The sequence below is a fragment of the Rhodnius prolixus genome, unplaced genomic scaffold (assembly GCF_049639745.1).
Source record: "Rhodnius prolixus isolate KJV_2025 unplaced genomic scaffold, Rpr scaffold_16, whole genome shotgun sequence".
NCBI lineage: Eukaryota > Metazoa > Arthropoda > Insecta > Hemiptera > Reduviidae > Rhodnius > Rhodnius prolixus.
Window position 1 is genome coordinate 2,662,990 of NW_027411616.1, and position 20,148 is coordinate 2,683,137.

General features: G+C 31.4%; 1 protein-coding gene and 1 long non-coding RNA gene across 13 annotated transcripts in view; one reads left to right on the forward strand and one right to left on the reverse strand.

Moving 5' to 3' along the window:
* The window catches only part of Sox102F (transcription factor Sox102F), a 411,141-nt gene extending 404,239 nt beyond the window's left edge, over positions 1 to 6,902 (forward strand). For all 12 annotated transcript variants that reach the window (XM_074134517.1, XM_074134527.1, XM_074134518.1 and 9 more), the window contains one exon: positions 1,925 to 6,902. In XM_074134517.1, coding sequence (XP_073990618.1) covers positions 1,925 to 2,075 — 151 coding nt within the window. In that variant the 3' untranslated portion in view covers positions 2,076 to 6,902. The remainder of the gene's footprint in view (positions 1 to 1,924) is intronic.
* Positions 3,884 to 12,121, reverse strand: LOC141457481 (uncharacterized). Its single transcript, XR_012460386.1, has 4 exons — positions 8,434 to 12,121; positions 7,125 to 7,221; positions 4,833 to 4,965; positions 3,884 to 4,021 (listed from the first exon to the last, which is right to left on the reverse strand). It is a non-coding gene; the product is annotated as an uncharacterized lncRNA (long non-coding RNA).
* Positions 12,122 to 20,148: the final 8,027 nt, after the last annotated feature.

Sequence of the window (20,148 nt, forward strand, 5' to 3'; positions counted from 1 at the left end):
GCATAGCCTCGAAATATTATACAACCTTCGGATTAGAGTAACAAAGCATCTGGCTAATACTGTAATAGTTTAAAAAATATTTTAGTAAAAGTTAGTATAAACATACCGTAGAAAAAGACAAAGCAGTTTCAAATAGAAAAGAAGAACGTCTTAAAACATTTAACCAAGAAAACTTAATTAAACAAAATGGAAACTAAATAACCGTTCAGTTGATCTCTACAGTAAGATTCGAACAAGAGGGTGGTGTTCACTTAAACCTTATGCTATCTTAATGTACCGGAAAACAAGGTCAATTTTTAAAAAATATGCTCAGTCCAATATTAAACTTTAATTATTGGTGTGTATAAATCGATTGGAATAAATGTGGTAGGTTAAAGATTGCGTTCGTGTTGATTGTGGTACATTATTTATTGTTCATAAATTCACCTGTAATTAATCATTAAATTAGTTCGTACAATACGTATGACATATGCTGAGTGAAAATATATAATAATAATAATATAAATAATCGTAATTATTAGTAATAATTAATAATTATAATAATCAGGGAAGGAGGGATAAGGCTTGTTTCTGCCAATTGGTGAATTTAGATAACAATGGTAAAACTCTGGAAGGACTTAACTGGGTTTCTCAATTAAGAGCTCTGCTTGCCACAATTGGTGCTGAACATTTTTTGTCACTGAACTGTACATTCGAGGCCCGAAGAATGGTATCTGACATATAGAGAAATTGAGTAATCACTATTTAAGTATTGATGTGAATATTGCAAAATTAACTGGCGGTATAATCTACTCTATAGATTCGTCAGTACCCTGGGTTTGGGTGAGGATTATCTCTGGTTCCGAACTAGCATCGTCAAGTTACGAATTATTAGTCAATTGCGACTTTCCTTTAAGAATAGAATTAGATGCTATTTTCGAAATAATTCTTATGTCATAAATTGTGATGAATTGTGCACAATTTGCAATCGCAATGAATTCGAGACCCTCCATCGTGTACTGATTGTCTGTCCTTTATATGAGCCACTTAGAATACATTATCTCTCTGTGTACCCTAAGCAGGTTAAGAGCCATCGTTAAGAGCTATTATCCATAGCTGATAGCGACAATAGCTATCCATTGCTGAAAGCGACAATAGCTATCCATAACTGCTAGCGACAATAGCTATCCATAACTGATAGCGACAACAGCTATCCATAACTGATAGCGACAATAGCTATCCATAACTGATAGCGACAATAGCTATCCATAGCTGATAGCGACAATAGCTATCCATAGCTGATAGCGACAATAGCTATCCATAGCTGATAGCGACAATAGCTATCCATAACTGATAGCGACAATAGCTATCCATAACTGATAGCGACAATAGCTATCCATCTATTATTTTATGTTCTTTTTTCAACAATTTGGTTAAAGTAATTTTTTTATATTCATTTTTTTAGAAGATTAGTATTATTATTATTTTTACTTTTTTGCTGTAAACACTGTACTCATTTGAATGGCTTATGCTTCGCAAATAAATAAATAAATAAATAAAATATTAAAAGAAATAGCAATAATTATAATAATCAGGGAAGGAGGGAGGGATTAGCTATGTGGTTAGCTTATGGACTCCAACACGAAGATCCCGGGTTCGAATCCAGCTGCTGTCCTTAGATTTTCTCTTCCTAGGAGCTTCTTACAGCTCATTGTTCGGTGATGGACAGTGTTATCTGTAACGAGAGAACACTGATTAGATGCCCGCAGTGCACCGGAAAAAGTTCCGGGCGCCAATAACCTAGGAATTTTGACGCGTAAAGTAAATAATAATAATTATCTTGGAGGTGACTGAACTTGTAATAGAAATCCTAGATTTCCAGAAAATACAAAAATGTAAATTCCATTAGTGTTTCAAGTCTAAATTTTTCTTTCATATCTTACAGATCAGAGGGTGCGGGTCCATCTGGAGTACCAGGGCCATCAACTTATGGTTTCGCTCCTGATTCACCTACAGGGGACATGTTATCATTTTCACCGGGACAATCGCCTACATTTGATGCCCATCATGAGTCGCCTCCAAGGCTCGACGACTAGCGCTGTGATTATCCGCCAAACAGACTGTTATCGTTGTTGTTCTCTTACATAAATAATAGTCAAATCTAATGAAATTTTACTTTATTGCATTAAACGAAATTTAAAAAAAAGAAAAATAAAAACTAAAATTGATGGAAATTTTTTAATGTTTTTAGAGAATCTTTTTAGCACTGCTGGTACAGAATGTGAGTTGTAATTCTAGGAAAATATTTAATCAGAAATGTTTAAAGAAATTTTCTAAAATAAAAAGTAAACTTAGTTGATTGCCTCTGGAAATAATATTTCATGATTATTCCAAAATTCTTACCAAATATCTATTGAAAAATGAAAAACCTCAATAGATAATATATGGGAACAATAGAAATATGAAGTTGAGGTTTAAAGATACGGAGGTTAAAGGAACGATTTTGGCTGCGAAAATATGCGAAGTGAAGATCGCTCAAAGTTAAACGATCCTGAACCTCCATCTTCTCGGAAATCCGCCACTCCGGCAACCCTATCAACCTTCTAGCCATTCCCTTTTTCTTTTCTATTTTTAAGGCGCGTCAACATCTGAAATCGATGGGTACCGGACTCTGGCCACTCTTTTTGCCAACTAGTCAATTCCATCCTCAAAATAAGACTCGCCTTGTACCCCAATTTGTGAGCCAAATGCATTAAAGTAATAGTTATAGCAATTGGACAAGAGCCATCTCAACTCATACGAACCTAATTCGCCAAGGAAGATAATTATTTGGTGAGGGATTAGCTATGCGGACATAAGGCTAGCTTGCTGCCTTTACACTTTTCTAACAGTAGAACGAAAAATGTTTATTTTCCGACGACGGTAGTATCGTCTTAAAATCCCGGAGGCCGACACTTCACTGAGAAATCTGGCAAACGTCAATAACCTTATATTAAATATAATAATAATTATTTCCTATTTTAACCCAAGAACACACATTTTCTCGACACACATTAAATTCCACTATTCAAATGTTCATTTTCATGGGTATTTTAAATTTTGGCTTGGTTAAAAGGAAACTAGAGGCATGAAACTAGAGTTATTTTCAACAAAATTGATAATCTTTAAATATGTAATTTTTTTATTGATTAAATAACAATTTCTTTGTAATATTTTCTTAGTACATATTATTTAATTTCATTTGAATTTCAGAATTTTTTGTTATAAAAATCGTTGTAATGAGAACACATTATTATTACAACTGTACATAGTATAAATATATATACAACATTTAAATTATTTATTGTGCCATGTTAAGTGAATACAAAATTAAAATTAATTTAAATAATAATAATAATAAATAAATGCTTACTTATGGTAAGAGAGTCCCAGTCCTAATGTTATATCAATGTACAAATCAAAAAATTCTTTTTTGTTTTAGTTTTTCTACAAAAATTATTTTTGTACATAGTAATGCTGCATATGTAATTTAAAAAGTCAAAGTAGTGCTTTAGTTTGGAATTTGGATAGTAATTCCTACATTAATTTTTATATTTGTTTTATTTTTTTCTTTTAAAGCATTCAGTTCTATTTTAATAACGTCTTTACATATGGTGAAAACAAAAAAATTTATTTAGGAGATGAAAAATTTAAAAAAATTTGCTTTAGCGTTAGATTTCACCAAAGAATATATTTGAAAATAAAATTTTTGGAAAATAATTAAATTTTCTCTAAATATTCCTCAAAAATAAAATTCAAATAAATAGGCTGTCCCTTTTTGACAAGAATAATCGGACCTAATCTCTTCTAGAGATGATGGCTATCAAGGGGTTGATGAACAAACGAAAAACTGGTTTTCAACGTATATCACCTCTGTCTCGAAAGCTCGAAGCCAAAATTGTGGCATAATATAGACTCGATTCATGGTTTGTAGATTCCGATCCCAAATCTCAACAAACGCCTGCGATGGTGTAAAAGGAACCATTATCCTCAAAGCTATTCTCTGTAATGGAACAAATATAAACCTGGAAAAATAGGTGATTACTTTACCTGACTTTATGTTCCTCCATAACAAAATGTTGAACAGTCAAGGTATATATTTCTCGTATAAATTAGCAATTGTATTCTGTGCTCTCCCACTAACCCGCGTTCATGTTCACACCTCTTATTACTCTACTTTATACACTTCATGTCCCATTTATTCCACGGTAAGCTTATTTATTTATACGCAACAATTCCGAGCAAAATGTTTGGTAATTAAATGTCACTCTGGAATTAGAATTCTAGCCGAACTATAAAAGGCTGAGTTATGAATTACGGCAAATAAGGAAAGCCACATCAAAAGAAGCAAAAAAAAATAATAATAATTATGGCCAGCCTATTTGTTAATATACGTATATATAAATAAAAATAAACCTTTATAATTTGTAACTTAATTGATGATTACATCATTTTTATTATATAGAATTTTGTGGTTCATTGTTGAGTATTAAATAAATGTTTGTAAATGTCATTCCCGAAGTTTGTTTTTTTTTTAATTATGAGACTGTGAATATAAACAAATGTTATAATAAATTAAGAAATGAATAAAAGTAATAATAAGAAATTTTCTGATTGTTTATTACGTATTATTTAAAAAATATATAATAACAGAATTACAGTTTCAGGTTTTTCAATTGATGGTGATGAAGCAATAAATTAATTAAAATAACTCAAATTTAATGTGTAAAAAATCGTTTTTATAAGGAAAATATCTATAAAATAAACTGTATTAGAAAATGAAGGAGTTATTAAAATTAAAAGTTATGTTTTACCTTAATACAATTATGTGAAACCAAAGTTTCATTTTATTTATAAGTAGCAGTAGCTACCATTTTTATAATTCAGCGTAATTTTTTTTTATTTAATCCAACATATTCATAACGGTTTTAATTTTTTTATTTTTTCCTGAAATGAGAAAAAAACAATAACTGTAAATTAGTATGCGGGTGGAGAGGGGCAGTTTGTTCTTTAAATGTATTAGGAAAAAAAATCTTCTAAACCAAAATATGAATGTTCACAAAATTGCAAAAAGTTTTAAAAACTGAGTTTTTATGTTTGTGAAATATCAATTGCGTTTCAATTCTTTTATTTCTACTTTATCTATTAAGCTGCCATGCAGACATGCTATCCATCAAACTTCTATAAAAAGAATGAATACAAAATAAAATAAAAAAATAAAAATAAAAAGTTGTACCCTCTGACGCAGAATTAACAGGAACAATCCACCTATTTGAGATATTGCCATTTAAGCAGAACACCACCCACGGCGGAACATTCTATGGAGAGTATTTCAGACCTATCGTGCCTTATAAGAAAGTATAAGGGCCAGATTTAGTTGCCAAGGGTACTCGGCCTAGTCCGGGTCGAGAATGTTATGGGCGGGACCTTTAGGAGGTGGCGTTTGCCTTCATCAGCACAAGCTAGTGGTATGAATTCGTATGATGCATGTTTGTCACTCTTCACTACTAGAGCTATTTTACATCTCTCAATGCAAAGTGCCTGACAATTCCTATGAAGCCATCCACATCAGTTCTAATTTAGGTACCAAGTATCTCAGACTAAGAATGTAATTTTAAACACTAGTTTCTGATATTCTATTCGTGACATCACAATACACAGTAATGAAAAAAAAATGGGTATGTAGAGAGCAGCTACTCTTCTAAGAAAATTATTCTTCTCCACTGATGCCCTATCCTAATTCAAATGTCAGTGCTGAAAAAATGCAAGGTTATTCAGAGCTCAATCCAGATTTGTACTCTTTTTTCGATATGTCCCATTTGCTCACCAGAGCTCTTTGAACCTCGCGAATGAGTTTGGTTAGTTTTGCAGAGTTTAAAAAGAGTATTAAAGTATCCCAAACGAAATTCGTTTATGAAACTCGTTTGTTATTTTTGCCCAGGCTGATATCTGAATGCGAAACTTATACTTCTTTCAATAACTCAACCTCTTGGGCACAAATTTAGGTTTATAATCTCATTCTAGCTTTTAGGAAATAGACAAGACATTATTATTAATCAAAGAAAAAAATAAATAGTTATGGATAAACAATATAAAGGATCAAGTTATGTTCTACTTGTCTAGCAAGCAGTTCTCTCAGGGGATGAATTAAAATTTTATTTTATAGTCCCATTCAGCCCTTTGAATGAATAAAACCAATTAGAACAAAAGGTTATGGAACTTCTGAATTAAGAAGTAAATATTTCAAAAGTTCTAAAGGAAAATGAAAGGGAGAAAGTTGTTTGAAACACTCACGGTTGTCCTCATCATTCGAACCCCTTATGGCTTTTGGTAACAAACAAACCAAACTACGCTATGGAAACTTTCATTGAGGTTTTAAGACTGTCCGAGAAACGTTTTTTTGGGAGCTCAGGGAAAGTACAATTTCTGGAAAATGGTTGTCATTGCATCCATTACGACTCTCGACAAATAATAATGTCCGTTGTGTTGGTATGATTTGTTCTACAAAAACATTTTTTATCATTGCAGCTTAAATCATTTTCTTAGGGCACAGACCATGTCTCTGGGTTTTCACAAAACATTGGAACGCTTTGCTGTAAAATTATGATCATCTGTGTTTCTGTACAATATCCCCATATTGACTGAACCATTTCCATAATTTTTTTTACTGATTCCTTAAGAGTTATGACCCCAATCTTATCGATAACTTTTAAACACAAATCATTTCTCGCTTGTTTCTACTACTTAGATAAAGGTAGCAACTCCGACAAAAAGAAAATACAATAACCTTCACTTCTACAGTTGTCAGAAAATATTTTTTAAGATCAGAATAATCTACTAAAATGTACTCCATAACAAAAAATGAAAAAAAAAAAAAATTAAAATTGGTTGATAGAGAATGAAAAAAGGCAAACAAATATGGTAGCCTTTCAGTGATGTTTGGCAAAACTCGTATTTTCTCTTAATCCTGCCAATCCTGCCTTGTACCTCGAACGTTTTAAAAGTGTTCAAGGGATGCTGCAATTTTCGAACTTCTTCCTGGTTAGCTTATCCGTGCTCACCCAGCCGTATGCCTTACGAAAAGCCGCAAAGATAGATTTTCTTACCTTTTTCCACGATTTCCTCACTGACGCAATTTTTATGTCACAAATAACGCCAACTAAATATAATTTTTTTTAAAATTATCTTCACAGTACTATAACCCTGGAAATTGCATTTATTTTATTTTTAGTACTTCAAAAAAAAAAGAATGTATTCAAAGAGTAGAAGAATTTAAAGAAAAAAACCTACATTCATTGAAGTTTCTAGAGCTCGAAAAGAAAATTGGAAGAAATAAAATAAAAACTGTTAATATAAATAACCATTTTAAGTTAAATTGAAAGATTTTATTTTTTAATACTTAATTTTCGTGGGGTATATTTGATAGTGATACTTAGGTAAATAAAAATTAAATTCTACAAAAAAAAATGTTAATTTTATATTGTATAATTCTTTTTATATGTATGTATTACAAGATATTCGAATTTATTGTACTTACTATGTATAATACTGTAAAACTAATTTATTAATTTTTTTTTTTCAACATGAAATAATTAAAACATTATTATTATAATTATAATTATAATTATTATTTTATATATATATATATATATATATATATATATATATATATATATCTTTTTTGAGGTGATATCAAGACTTTATTATAGGCCAGTAAGATCTAAATATTAAATAATTCTTATCAAGTATTTGGGTAAATACATGGGTTGCTTGTTTCCATACTTCTGATGAAATATTGTTACAATATACTTGTTAATTATAACAATATAATTGTACAATATATATAATATATACAAAATATATAATATATATAATATATACAAAATATATAATATATATAATATATACAAAATATATAATATATATAATATATACAAAATATATATATATATTTATTTATATATATTTATATATAATATAATATATATATATAATATAAAATTTACTTAAGAAAATTTTTGAAGGCATTAAAGTTTTTATTTAATTTTTTTTTTTTTTTCATAATTATTAGAGAAATCGTATTTTAATTTAGAAAGTTTCAGAGTGTTGTTTAGTTAAAAACAGAATAAAATAATAAAATTTAAAAGAAAATACGAAATGATATTAGATGGTAACCTCAAAATTACTTTAAACGTACGGGAAATATTTAGCCCAAATATATAAAAATGTTTAATTCCAAGTGAATGCTACCTTTTTTTTGCCACTTATTCCGATAGTGAAGTTTTCGAAGTTTTTCAATATTAGGCACTTATATCCAGGGATCGCAAGATACATTTTTAGGAACCGGTTCCATAAAGTGAAGTGATATCTAGAAACATATTCTTTATTTTTTAAGAGTGAAAACAAAGCACTTACCTAGCCTCACTTTGCATTAAAAAAAAACATTTTTTTCACACAACATATCTATTTGATTCAGTAGTCGATGCGCAAAAAAATCATTAAATTACAAAATCTTATTAGAAAAATAACGTTTTAGAACCACTGACATTTGTAGTTCAAAATTTTGTTGACAAGAAATGATTGACAGGGGTCTCTAACTTCCAACTTGAGCTAAAATTTTCAATAAAATTATTGTGCAAAACATGACTTCAACATAGTTTCAAACCGAAACTAAATAAAAAAAGGTATTCTTTCATAACGAAACCTCACGAACAAGAGCGAAAGAAAAATAATATGTTGAAAACAAAACTAACCTGCAGATAGTATATGTACGTGCCGACGTGCGCTCTACAGTCTACACTACTAACTACGGCGAAAGTTCAACGGATCGAAAAATAAGAAATACCCCTATATTTTTACACAATTTTATTTAATTATTGATTTATCGTAGACATACAGTCATTAATATTGCAAGGTTAACATGATACATAATATATTACAGTTTTACATCAAAATTGTTTATGTATTCTATTGTATTTACAAAATATATTTCTAAACTAGTGATACTTCTTTTTTTTTTATCTGTTGAACTTTCGCCCTAACTACTACCTCTCTGCAGTGTACACTATTGCGCCTCAGATTACGGCGCGGTTGCAATTTTGTACGGCTCCCCACTTAGGCAGTCCACAGTTGCAACACTGCAGGGCATGGCGTACGATTCAAAACTGAAGTCAGAGCAATTTATTTATTTTTAATAACCGGTTCCCTAAGGTTTCGTAAGTTTAAAAAACGGTTCGCGCGACCCGGTAGGATGTCATCACTGCTTATATCCCTTCAAGGTTCCTTATTCCGTAAGGGAAGCCAGATCTATTGCGACCTAAAAGATATCTTGTGACTCTATCAAGTGGCAGTGTGTGAACATACGAATGGAACTTAATCGTCTGGAATGTTTATGAGGTGTAAATGAATTAATATCTAATAAATAAAAATAACTGCACCCATCAGCTAGCTTTACAGATTTGATGATATGTGTGAGAGTGTCAGGGTGGTAAGACTTGAAGAACTGGCTAGTCCATTTTCCTTGTACGGGATTTTTGTGTTTGTCGAAAAACTAAAGGAGGATAACATATCTGACCATCACTTAAGAACTGAACTTCAACAACTTCATTTTATGCAAATTATTTCGAAGCACTGTTCTTAACTTAATTTCTTTCTTTGGTTGACTACATGCGTCAATTAGCGTCTCTAAATCTAACTATAAAGTAAAGGAAAATCGATAACATTTATTTTACGCACTGAGAATCTGGAGAAAAATACGTGTTTCTTGGCTAACAGTTGGAAACTATTTTATGCAAAAAGCCTGAAAAAGACGCCTCCGCAAAAAGTTACTTAGGTAGTCAGTAGAGAAGAGAACTTGTGTATTTGGTGGTGAGCCAAATCTGGTGTACCCCACTTTGTTTGACGAGTGGTGCGCGGTCGAGTTGTCATGTTGTAGAATTTATTGGACTCCTCTTATTAACCAAATGATCTGGCTGGGTTTTGATGTTTTTAGAGCACCTCATCAAAAAGCTACCGGACAGTTTTAATTTGCGGTTTATTCTTCTCAGATGTAATGGTTTTATCGGGTTTCAGCAAGCTGAAATTGATTAAACCAGCTCTGTAGAGTAGCATGAACTTGTGTCAGTTTTAGGTAGATCATTGAAGCTTTTTCTTGATTCAACTTCTGTTGTTCATCACCAATTGTGGAATAGAATCTAGTTTTCTTCACCCGGATACCACGCTCTTCATGTTCCTTTACAGTAACTTGACTGGACTCTCGTAAGCAGTTGCTGAGCCTTATTGCATGGTTAATGATCTGACGTGCCTACATTGCTTTAAGTTCTAACTTGGACTAGTTTGTTTAATGTATAGTACTTTTTTAGTCTGGATTAAATCTAAAACAGTTGATAAGTCATTAAAAAAAAAAGTGTAAAAATAATTCTTCATTTCTAACAGATTTTTGATTTTCATACATATTTACATATTTGTTCTTCAGGTTGTGTTCCAAATTTGACTTGCCTCTTATTTAGTAGTCGCTGAATCATACAGTATTAGGGAAACATTATACCTGTTTCATTCTAAGTGTTCATTCTAAGAAAAATCTGTGGATGAAAATTGTAAATTGGGCAGAAATAATGAAAGAACATGTTCTGTCGGGTAAAATCAACGAAATAAGGATGAAATTTTACAAACTACTTTTGTAATATGATTCAAAAATTCTCCAGCAATGAGGATCAATCCAAACATTCGTTTATATGTATTTAAACTGATTAATACAAACTGGGTACACAAAATAACTTTTTAAAACTTGTTTAAATAAAAAATATGTTAAATAAAGTTATCTGTGTACAATTCTTTACTACAGGCAAAAATATAAGAACATTAATGCATTTATTTAGTACTTAAAATATGTAAATAACGAATAATTTTAACCGGTTATAATTGAGAACGCTTTAATACATCGAACACTAAAATTTACTAATGCAAAATCTACAAAATTTAGTTCCAACATAGAACAGCAAATATCATTGAAAACAAAATTAATATTTAAACAAGGAAAGCTAAGGGAATCTTCAATAGTCCTGCATTACTGTTTACACTGTTTGCTTTTAGTAAGAAAACTAAGACTTTTTTTGACAATCGATACAATTGAATGTATTATTTAATTCCAAATAATTCAACTAAACAACCACTCTTTTTCTTATGTCATATAGTAATAAAAAATAAATATCGGTGTATTCAATGTTGAACCACAGTATTCTTTTTTCTTTTTTTTTATCAAATGAAAGTTAAGCAAAAAAAAAAAAAAACGTTATTAGCATTATTAGTACAAAAGTCTATTTTAAAAAAACAACAGTATTATACGAAAATTACTTTTAAAACATCAAACATTTGATGTATGTAATACAAGCAATACTTCTTATTTTAGATAAATCTCTAAATATTTATTACCAAAAAACATTTTAAAAAACTTTTTTTTGTTTTCTTTAAATCGTTTGTGTTAATAGAACCAAAGCAAATAAAAATAATAATATAAGCATTAGTTATTATTTTGACTTTATTATAATGTGGAGAATATAAGTAAACGCTTGGAAGAAAGATTCAAAATATTTATCTGTAATAAGGTGAGGGCATAGCGTTTTTTCTTTTTTTTTTAACTAACTTATCCAGGCAAAACCGTAGTTGTTGCTTAGTCTTATTTTTAAATAATTATTAAAAGAGAAAACTCAATTTAAAATTATAGTTGTTATATAATGAATATATACACATTTCGTTTGTATATATGCAATATATAATTGACTAGTGGATTAGGAAAAAACATAAATGGATATGTAGCATTATTTGGGATAAGTAAATCTATTGTGCCATGGCTAATATTGTATTCATGAGCAAATTCTTTATTTGTTAATTTTGTTTTTCTATAATTTTATTGTAAAATGGATTATCTATTTGTAGGAAATTGCTTTGGTAATTATAATTTATTGCATTGTTGCCATATTATTGTAATTAAAAGAGAGATTTTTATATTAAAAGCTCTCTTGAATTAATTTCTTTTTATTTATTTATTTTTTTTTCATTTAATTTAAATATAATATTTGATTGTACAAATACAATTTTTACAATAAACTTGTAGCCAGACGAGTAAAAAAAAAAAAAAAAAAAAAAAAAATCCATAAAAGACAAACATTTTTAAGTGTAGCAGTGTACAAACCGAACCCCCTTTCAACCAATTAGATATACTATAAAATCCTTTTTTAAAAAAAATGCCTGCCAATCACTCTCACAACTTTTAATTCAGCAATTCTACAATTATATGTACAGAATGTGCATATATGTGATGTGTACAAACTTATAAATAGTGAGTCTTCAGTTTGAATGAAATATTTCCTCTCATACTGGTAACAGAATGTTCCAAAAGTGAGAGAAGTAAGTTTTAACTTACATAGCATTGACGATGCTTTTTCAGAAAATTCTGATCCCAGGGGCTTTACAAGAAAAACATCTCCTGCGAGAAGTTAATAATTTATTTTAGTAGGTGAAGATAAGTTTATCATAGCATGTTGGTCCGGTGATTATGAGCTACCCTAAGCCCTTCTGGGCCCTTCAAGAAAGCTATAAAGTTTTATAAACTGGGTTTCCAGTCACTTTTTAGTGGAACAGTTGAATGGTATAAAAAGTTGAGCGAACGATTTGATTTGTACAACATTACCAAGATATGAGACTAAGCGAACCACCAAACAAAGCCAATATTTACGGTCAGTGTAGTATTTATGAATTCTAAATTTTAGTACCTTTAAATTCTACCTCCAAGAAAACACTTCGCTAACGTGCATTCGTGCAACTCCAGTAGATGGTTTGCACGGGTGTGCGCAGGAAGAACAGAAAGGCATAAAATACAAATCAACTTCAGAAAAGTTGTGGTCCCCGTGGGTTTTCCCTCCTACAAACAACATTTACCACAAAAAACTTCTCTTCTTCCTGTCACCCAATTTTTTAGTTCAGTAGATAATAGTCTCTACGTATCCACAACCTAAGAACTAAATCCATGTATTATACTAATTTTGTATGTTAGGAGATGAGTGTACGGCCATTTAAAATAAACCTTAAAACGAAATGTATTAGATTATCTCATCTCAAAACCATTATTTCTGAACACACCTAATCTAGATCTTGCAAGTTGACAATTTTTTAGTCAAATTGTTGACTGAAAAAAAGTGTAATTTGATTGAAAAATGTGATATGTGATGTAACTAACTTTTCTGCATAAATCAGACGCTCTAACGTTTCAACCAACATAATGTTGATTTTTGTTAGTATACACCTGAGGTCCAAAAGCACTAGGAAAAAAACAAATTGTAAAGACATTTTATAATGAATAAATTTCACGCGACTTTTAACAGTTGAATTTGGTTTATGTGAACTCCTCTCAATTAATACATTTTAAGTGCCAATGAATGCTCAAAAGCTTCCTTTTTAGTGCTTTTCTAGGTTTAAATTTTTGAAAGCACCAAAATTCAGATATCGCACACATATGGAACCAAAACTTAGAAATCGGACGCACTACCAACTCCTCAAAGAACCAAGAAGTTTAGCATGTCGGGGGGGGGGGGATGTTGTGCGTGAGAATTGAGACTGCTGGTGGTCTAAGTGAAATCTATCTTCAGTTGGAATGGCCTAATCGAGGCTGGACGATTGAAAAATCTTAATTGTTGCCGGCCAATGCCATAGCGCACAGAGTCATCTGCTCAGACACTGGATGCAGCATCAAACAAACCCCGAAAATTTGGACTCATAAAATAACTTGAGACTTGTTTTACTGTGGCATAAATCTTGACTACACCTATGAAGATGTGTATGGCTATTTTAAAATATGTTTTGGTAAAAACAACAAATATTAAATTAAAATTATTTATTAAGGGCTGTCAGTCACTGTAGTGGGAAAGTAAGAATCTCCGTTCATAGGAAGTCAATTTTTTTTTAAATAGCCTAATATTAATGACTCTGAAGGTTGATGAATGATCAGGAGCAGAGCATTAAATGCAGAAGAATGCTAAAGTAACGAAATTGTCCAGCACTGCGATTCCAAGACTACCTACACTCAAAGAATTTGTTTCTCAGATTACGAAAATGTTTTAAAAACTACTTATGACTGTATATTATGACTACATTTGTACTTGAGGATATTTTTGAATAATATCTAACTGATGATTATTGATAAATAAACAATGATGAACAAGATATGTTCTAGGCTATCACTTTTTTTTACCTCAAGAGTTATGCGGGAATGAATTCAAGAGCAAAGATAAAAACTCTTGCAGAAATAAGATTTTGGAGGACAAAAGCGTGCAAACATAAAAGAGATGTTAAAAAAAGTTAATGCCACGTTCACTCGAGTTTTAAAAATTGATTCCACCTCGTGCATTGAATTAATTTAAAAGGCAGACGGAAACATGAAGGATATAAAATAGAACACAAATAAAAAATGTCAATTAAGCAAAAACTCTAGAAATATGTGCTTGCATTATGCAAAAATTCTTTCCAAATTTTCTTCAATATTTACCACTTTATTATTTTTTTTTACTTATAAAAATTAAAGAGAAGCATTCGTTCGAAATAATTACAATATAAAGGAGCACAATGCAAAAAAAGGTAAGGGTGTTATTTTCAAAAATTTACACAAAAACGGGCTCTTACAAATATTTATAATATTCGAAAATTATTTACAATTTACAGTACAGCAAAAAGAGTTAAGACAAAATAATAATTTAATCTCTTTAACAAAAACTTACAGTTTAAAATGTTAAGTATAAGGGTTGATTAAACGCCAAAAGGTACACAAATCAGCAAGTACCCAACATTTCATTAATACTTCATTGATATCATTTAAGAAATTTTACTGCATTAACTTTTCATTGATATTTTTAGAATATATTAGATGTCACAGACCCTTATGCTGGCCACTTCATTTATAATATTTTTTTTGTGAAAATAATAATAAAATGTATATTTCTTCATCATAACTAAATAGAAGCTTATTTTAACTCTATTCCACATTATTTTTCTGATTTATCTCTATTATGCCCTTTATTCTGTGTAATCACATACACATGCACATTAAAATTAAAAAAAAAAGACAAAGGTAGTTCTGATCACTATTTAAATTTGAATCACGAAGTTAGAACAAAATTTGAATCTTCAATTCGTCTAACAGAAGTATTTGAGAGCACAAATAATACACAGTTAATAACAAGTAAATTATTCATTTCTCAGTTGTAATTTAATGCAGTCCCTTTAATTGAGTACTTGCAGTAAAATACTTTAATAATTAACTGTCCTAAATATGTGCAAATCTTATCTATTTTATATTCCATATATACATATAAGATTGTGGGAAGAACACCTAGATTAAGAATGTAGTTGAAGAAAACTATATTGTTTAATATTAACCAAGATTAATTATTACCTTTTTTTTTTTTTGCGCATCAACAGCTGAGGTTATTAGCGCCCGGAGCTTTTTCCAGTGCATTGCCGGCCTCCGGACAGTGTTCTCTCGTTACAGACAACACTGTCCATCACCGGACAGTGAGCTGTAAGAAGCTCCTAGGAAGAGAAAATCTATGGGTCAGCTGCTGGATTCGAACCCGGGACCTCCGCGTGGGAGTCCAGTATGCTAACCTCATAGCTAATCCCTTCCCTATTATTACCTATTATTTTTAACCCTTGAATACATAAAGTAACAATCACTTTAATCGAAGAATTAACTTAAACCGACGATTTTTATTTAAAAACTAAATAAATAAAATAAACATAACGTTTTTCTTTTCTACCTGTGATTAATAGTTTGATTATTACAGATTAATAAATATTACAGTCAATCTAAGTGAAATGGTGCGTCACTTGAACAAATATTTTGTAGATGAAATTGGCCAGGATAAGGGTCCGTGAGGTCTAATATATTCTAAAAATATCAATGAAAAGTTAATGCAGTAAAATTTCTTAAATGATATCAATGAAGTATTAATGAAATGTTGGGTACTTGCTGATTTGTGTACCTTTTGGCGTTTAAACAACCCTTATACTTACCATTTCAAACTGTGAGTTTTTGTTAAAGAGATTTTTGTACCTTTTGGATAGATTTCCCTTTTTGCTTTACAGATTTTCTTAACATTTGGAATAAGCAATAGTTTCATTACAACCTAATATGGTGTTAAGTCAGACCCGTAACTACCACTGGAGAGGTCTTTTAAATGAATGCTTAGAGTTGCGGTCCCCAAAGAATATGCAACAACAGTTTTCTTCGGTAAACGTTTCATTTAAAATTGGAAGGTATTTGTGTGTAAATAACAAAATTGGTCATAGTTATTGATTATTAAGGCGGGCCTTATCTAAGTGGTGCAAACTCCGTTTCTAATGTTGAAAACTCGAGATCTACAAAAGCTTTATTCTCATAAAATATCGAATCGAATGTCAATTCGACGATTGACGTAAATCAGTTCACGCGTCGATAATTTAAACGATTGCAATACTTCCTCTTAGTAGGTGTAAGAGCATAGTAGCACTTTAGAGTCAGACCTACCAAATTTTATCAAAATCGGGCCAAGATTTACAGAGTAATTAGTAATAATAATTTTGGAGGGGGCCTTACATAAAGGGGGCTAACTCCTCTCCCATTAGATGTACAGCGTGGAGACCCCCAAAAGGCACATCTACATAAAATTCCGAATCGAATGACACCTCATTCATGAAAATCGGTTCACGCGTTTAGGCGCTACGTTGTTTACAAAAAAGGTAACAAGAAGAACAAGAAGAACAACAACAACAACAAGAAGAACAAGAACAAGAACATTTTTTGAAAAAGCCGTTTTTGCTCATTTTCGGCAACTTTTTTCTCGAAACCTATTAGATCTGGGTGGTTGCAAAAAAATTACAGTTATAAAGGAGGATTTGCCCTATATTATAAAGAAAATTTGGGAATTTTATCTTTTATAGAAAAATAGAAAAAAATTGTCAAAGTTGGGTGTTTTTCAACGTTACACTTTTTCGTGCAGTTTTTGATGGTCAACCCTTATACAACTGTCCTACCGGACAGTTTTAATATGGAAGCTTTTACCACTTCTTCGTGCTAAACTTTATCAAACCGGCCTTAGTGTTATAGAAATAATACTTTTAGAGTGGGCCTTACTTGCGTGGGGCAAACTCCCCTTCTTAAGTGGCACAGCATCGAGACTTAAGTGCAAATCTGTACAAAATTTCGATTCGAATGACATTTCATTCATGAAAATCAGTTCACGCGTCGATAATTTGAAACGATTACCATACTTCCCCCTAATAAGGGTAAGAGCAGAACGTCGTTTAAATGTTACGTAGGAGTGCCCTAAACCTTTCATCCTGCCAAATTTTATCAAAATAGGGTTAACATTTACAGAGTTATTAGTAATAATAATTTTGAGAAGGGGCCTCACATATATGGGGCTAACTCCTGCCCCATTCGATGTACAGCGTCGAGACCTCCAAAAGGCACATCTACATAAAATTCCGAATCGAATGACACCTCATTCATGAAAATCGGTTCACGCGTTTAGGCGCTACGTTGTTTACAAAAAAGGTAACAACAAGAACAACAACAACAAGACCAATTTTTGAAAATGCCGTTTTTGCTCATTTTCAGCAACTTTTTTCTCGAAATCTATTATATCTGTGTTGTTGCAAAACATTACAGCTATAAAGGAGGATTTGCTCTTTATTTTAAAGAAAATTTGGAAATTATAACTTTTATAGAAAAAGAGAAAAAATTTGTCAAAGTTGGGTGTTTTTCAACGTTACGCTTTTTCGTGCACTTTTTAACGATCAACCCTTATACAACTGTCCTATATCGTACAGTTTTAATTCAATTTATATGTTACAATTATATTTACAAATTAAATACTTCTAAAAAATGGAACTGAGCAATATTCAGTAGCACAACGATGTAAAAAAGTTATTCACTTTGTTCCCCTATTCTTTAGTTCCATTAATCTAAAATTCAAACATTTCTGTAACCGTAAAATAATTAGAACGAACGTTGACGGTACGTTATATGAAGACTGTAATCTTTTTATGCGTTACACGTACTTTTAAAAAATAGACTTATAAATGAAATAGTTGTAGATTTTTTTATTAAATGCCATCTTTTAATTAAAAATTACCGAGTGTCTAGAGGTGAGACCCACAATGCTAAGATGTATTTTTGTATTGCTGAATTCCATTCCCGGTCTAGGCCTTAGATTTTTATTTAATGGTTAATGAAAGGCATTAATAACAAAGTATTGTAAAAATTTTCCTCTATTTTATTTTAAAAATTGCAACTAGTGACTGCCACTAGTTAATAAGTAGGATCGTAAATGATAAAACACGCTTGATTTTTCACAGAACTAATTTATTATACAGCACAGAATATAACATTCACTAACAACACGACTGTTTACTGAACTAATTCTAAAGTCACAACAGTTCACTGTTCAACACTCATAAATAAATAATTTACAATAAAGACTACTATCAGACAGACTACTGGACTGCACTCCACTGGACTCCTGTCTGGAGCAGCTCTTTCGCTTTTTTATATTCCCGTAGAATGTTCTGGAATCTGCTAGAAGCACGCAGTATATTCTAGGCATGCCAGATCTTACTAGTTCCTTCTAGGTCTTCTCCTATGCTAGCTCTTCCTAGTGGCTCCCTAGCAAACTAGAGGTTCTATCTTCTTTCAAGAGATGGCGCCAAAGTTACTTCGTTAACTGTAACATACTGATGTTTGCTAACCGCCTCCGTCCACAACACCTAATTTGAAAGTTGGACGTAAAGCCCGCCTAAAAAATTAGCATTACTCTTTAACTAACTTAATCAAAAAATTACCCTGAGAGAAAATAAATTATTATTGATATAATTTCCTGCTGAGTTACACAGAGAATGGGTAATGTATTCGATGAATCGTTTGAAAAAAAACTTTATCAGCCTAGATCAGTTTGCAGCAAGCCTAGGTCCTGAATTTTTGCCATCTTGAGAAGACGCTTGTTTTGGAAGGTAACACCACACAGAGAAATAATAAAAATAATATTAAAATAATTACGGCTGGTGGAAAATAAGCCAGGTGACAGGAGGAATTGTTCTCGCAATGTAAGACTTACCAAAATACTTTACTGGAGTGAGAGAAAACTCTGGCCTATGTCGGATGCAGCTTGATTGCAGAATCTAAACAGCACATCACGGGTGAGTCTCTTAGCGGGGAGAATCAACCTGTACCGTAAATAATCTATCAGGCGCTAGCTATTTAACTCGGCATTACCGGTGTGCTCAGCGAGATTACCTAGGCAGCACAACAGCGTAACGTGAACTTCTAAATAACAGACTTCAATACATATAAATCATCCTCTATTCTTGCAATAGAAAACGATCAAAACGTAATTTTCTGGGATGGCACTGGTTTTAACCAACAGAAGAATGGTACGCATCAGGGCGTATATCACATGCAACTACAAAGCAGCTAGATTAGTTTACATTTCTAATTTGGCAACTGTGTACAATGAAAAGCGCGGAAAGTACAGGGAACTAGGCCAAGAAAGTGCCACTCAGTGAAAACAAGTAAAAAGAATGGTTATATTGCAAATATAGTGATATCCGTGCTCAGAATAGTCACATGCTCTCTGGAACAAGATTTGCACAAACTACGGTTGGGCTAAGAATTGTCTCATAATGCTGATGCAGAAAGCTGTTATTCTGTGCACCAGCCACATCACCCGATTATTTCTGGGGGTGAGTCACGAATAACTTTTAATATTTTAGACACCCTTGCAAAAGCTGCGAGCCTGGGAATATTAAGAATAAAAATAAACATAATAATAATAATAGATTAAAGCTCTGGGCGCCCAAACCTTAAACGTTGATGGGCCTTAAATTAAAAAAAAATTAAATAAAGTAATAATGATAATAATAATATGGCTCGCTTAGCGATCAAATTCGTTTTATGTCCTAGAATTTTTAAAGGAACTGGTCGTTAAGTGAGATGTACCAATATTTTATATTAAAAATTATCAGTTTTACTGCTTTTCAAATGCATAGGAGCAACTCAGGCAAAGTTGTCGTAAAAAATACGAAAATAAGATCGAGTACATTGGA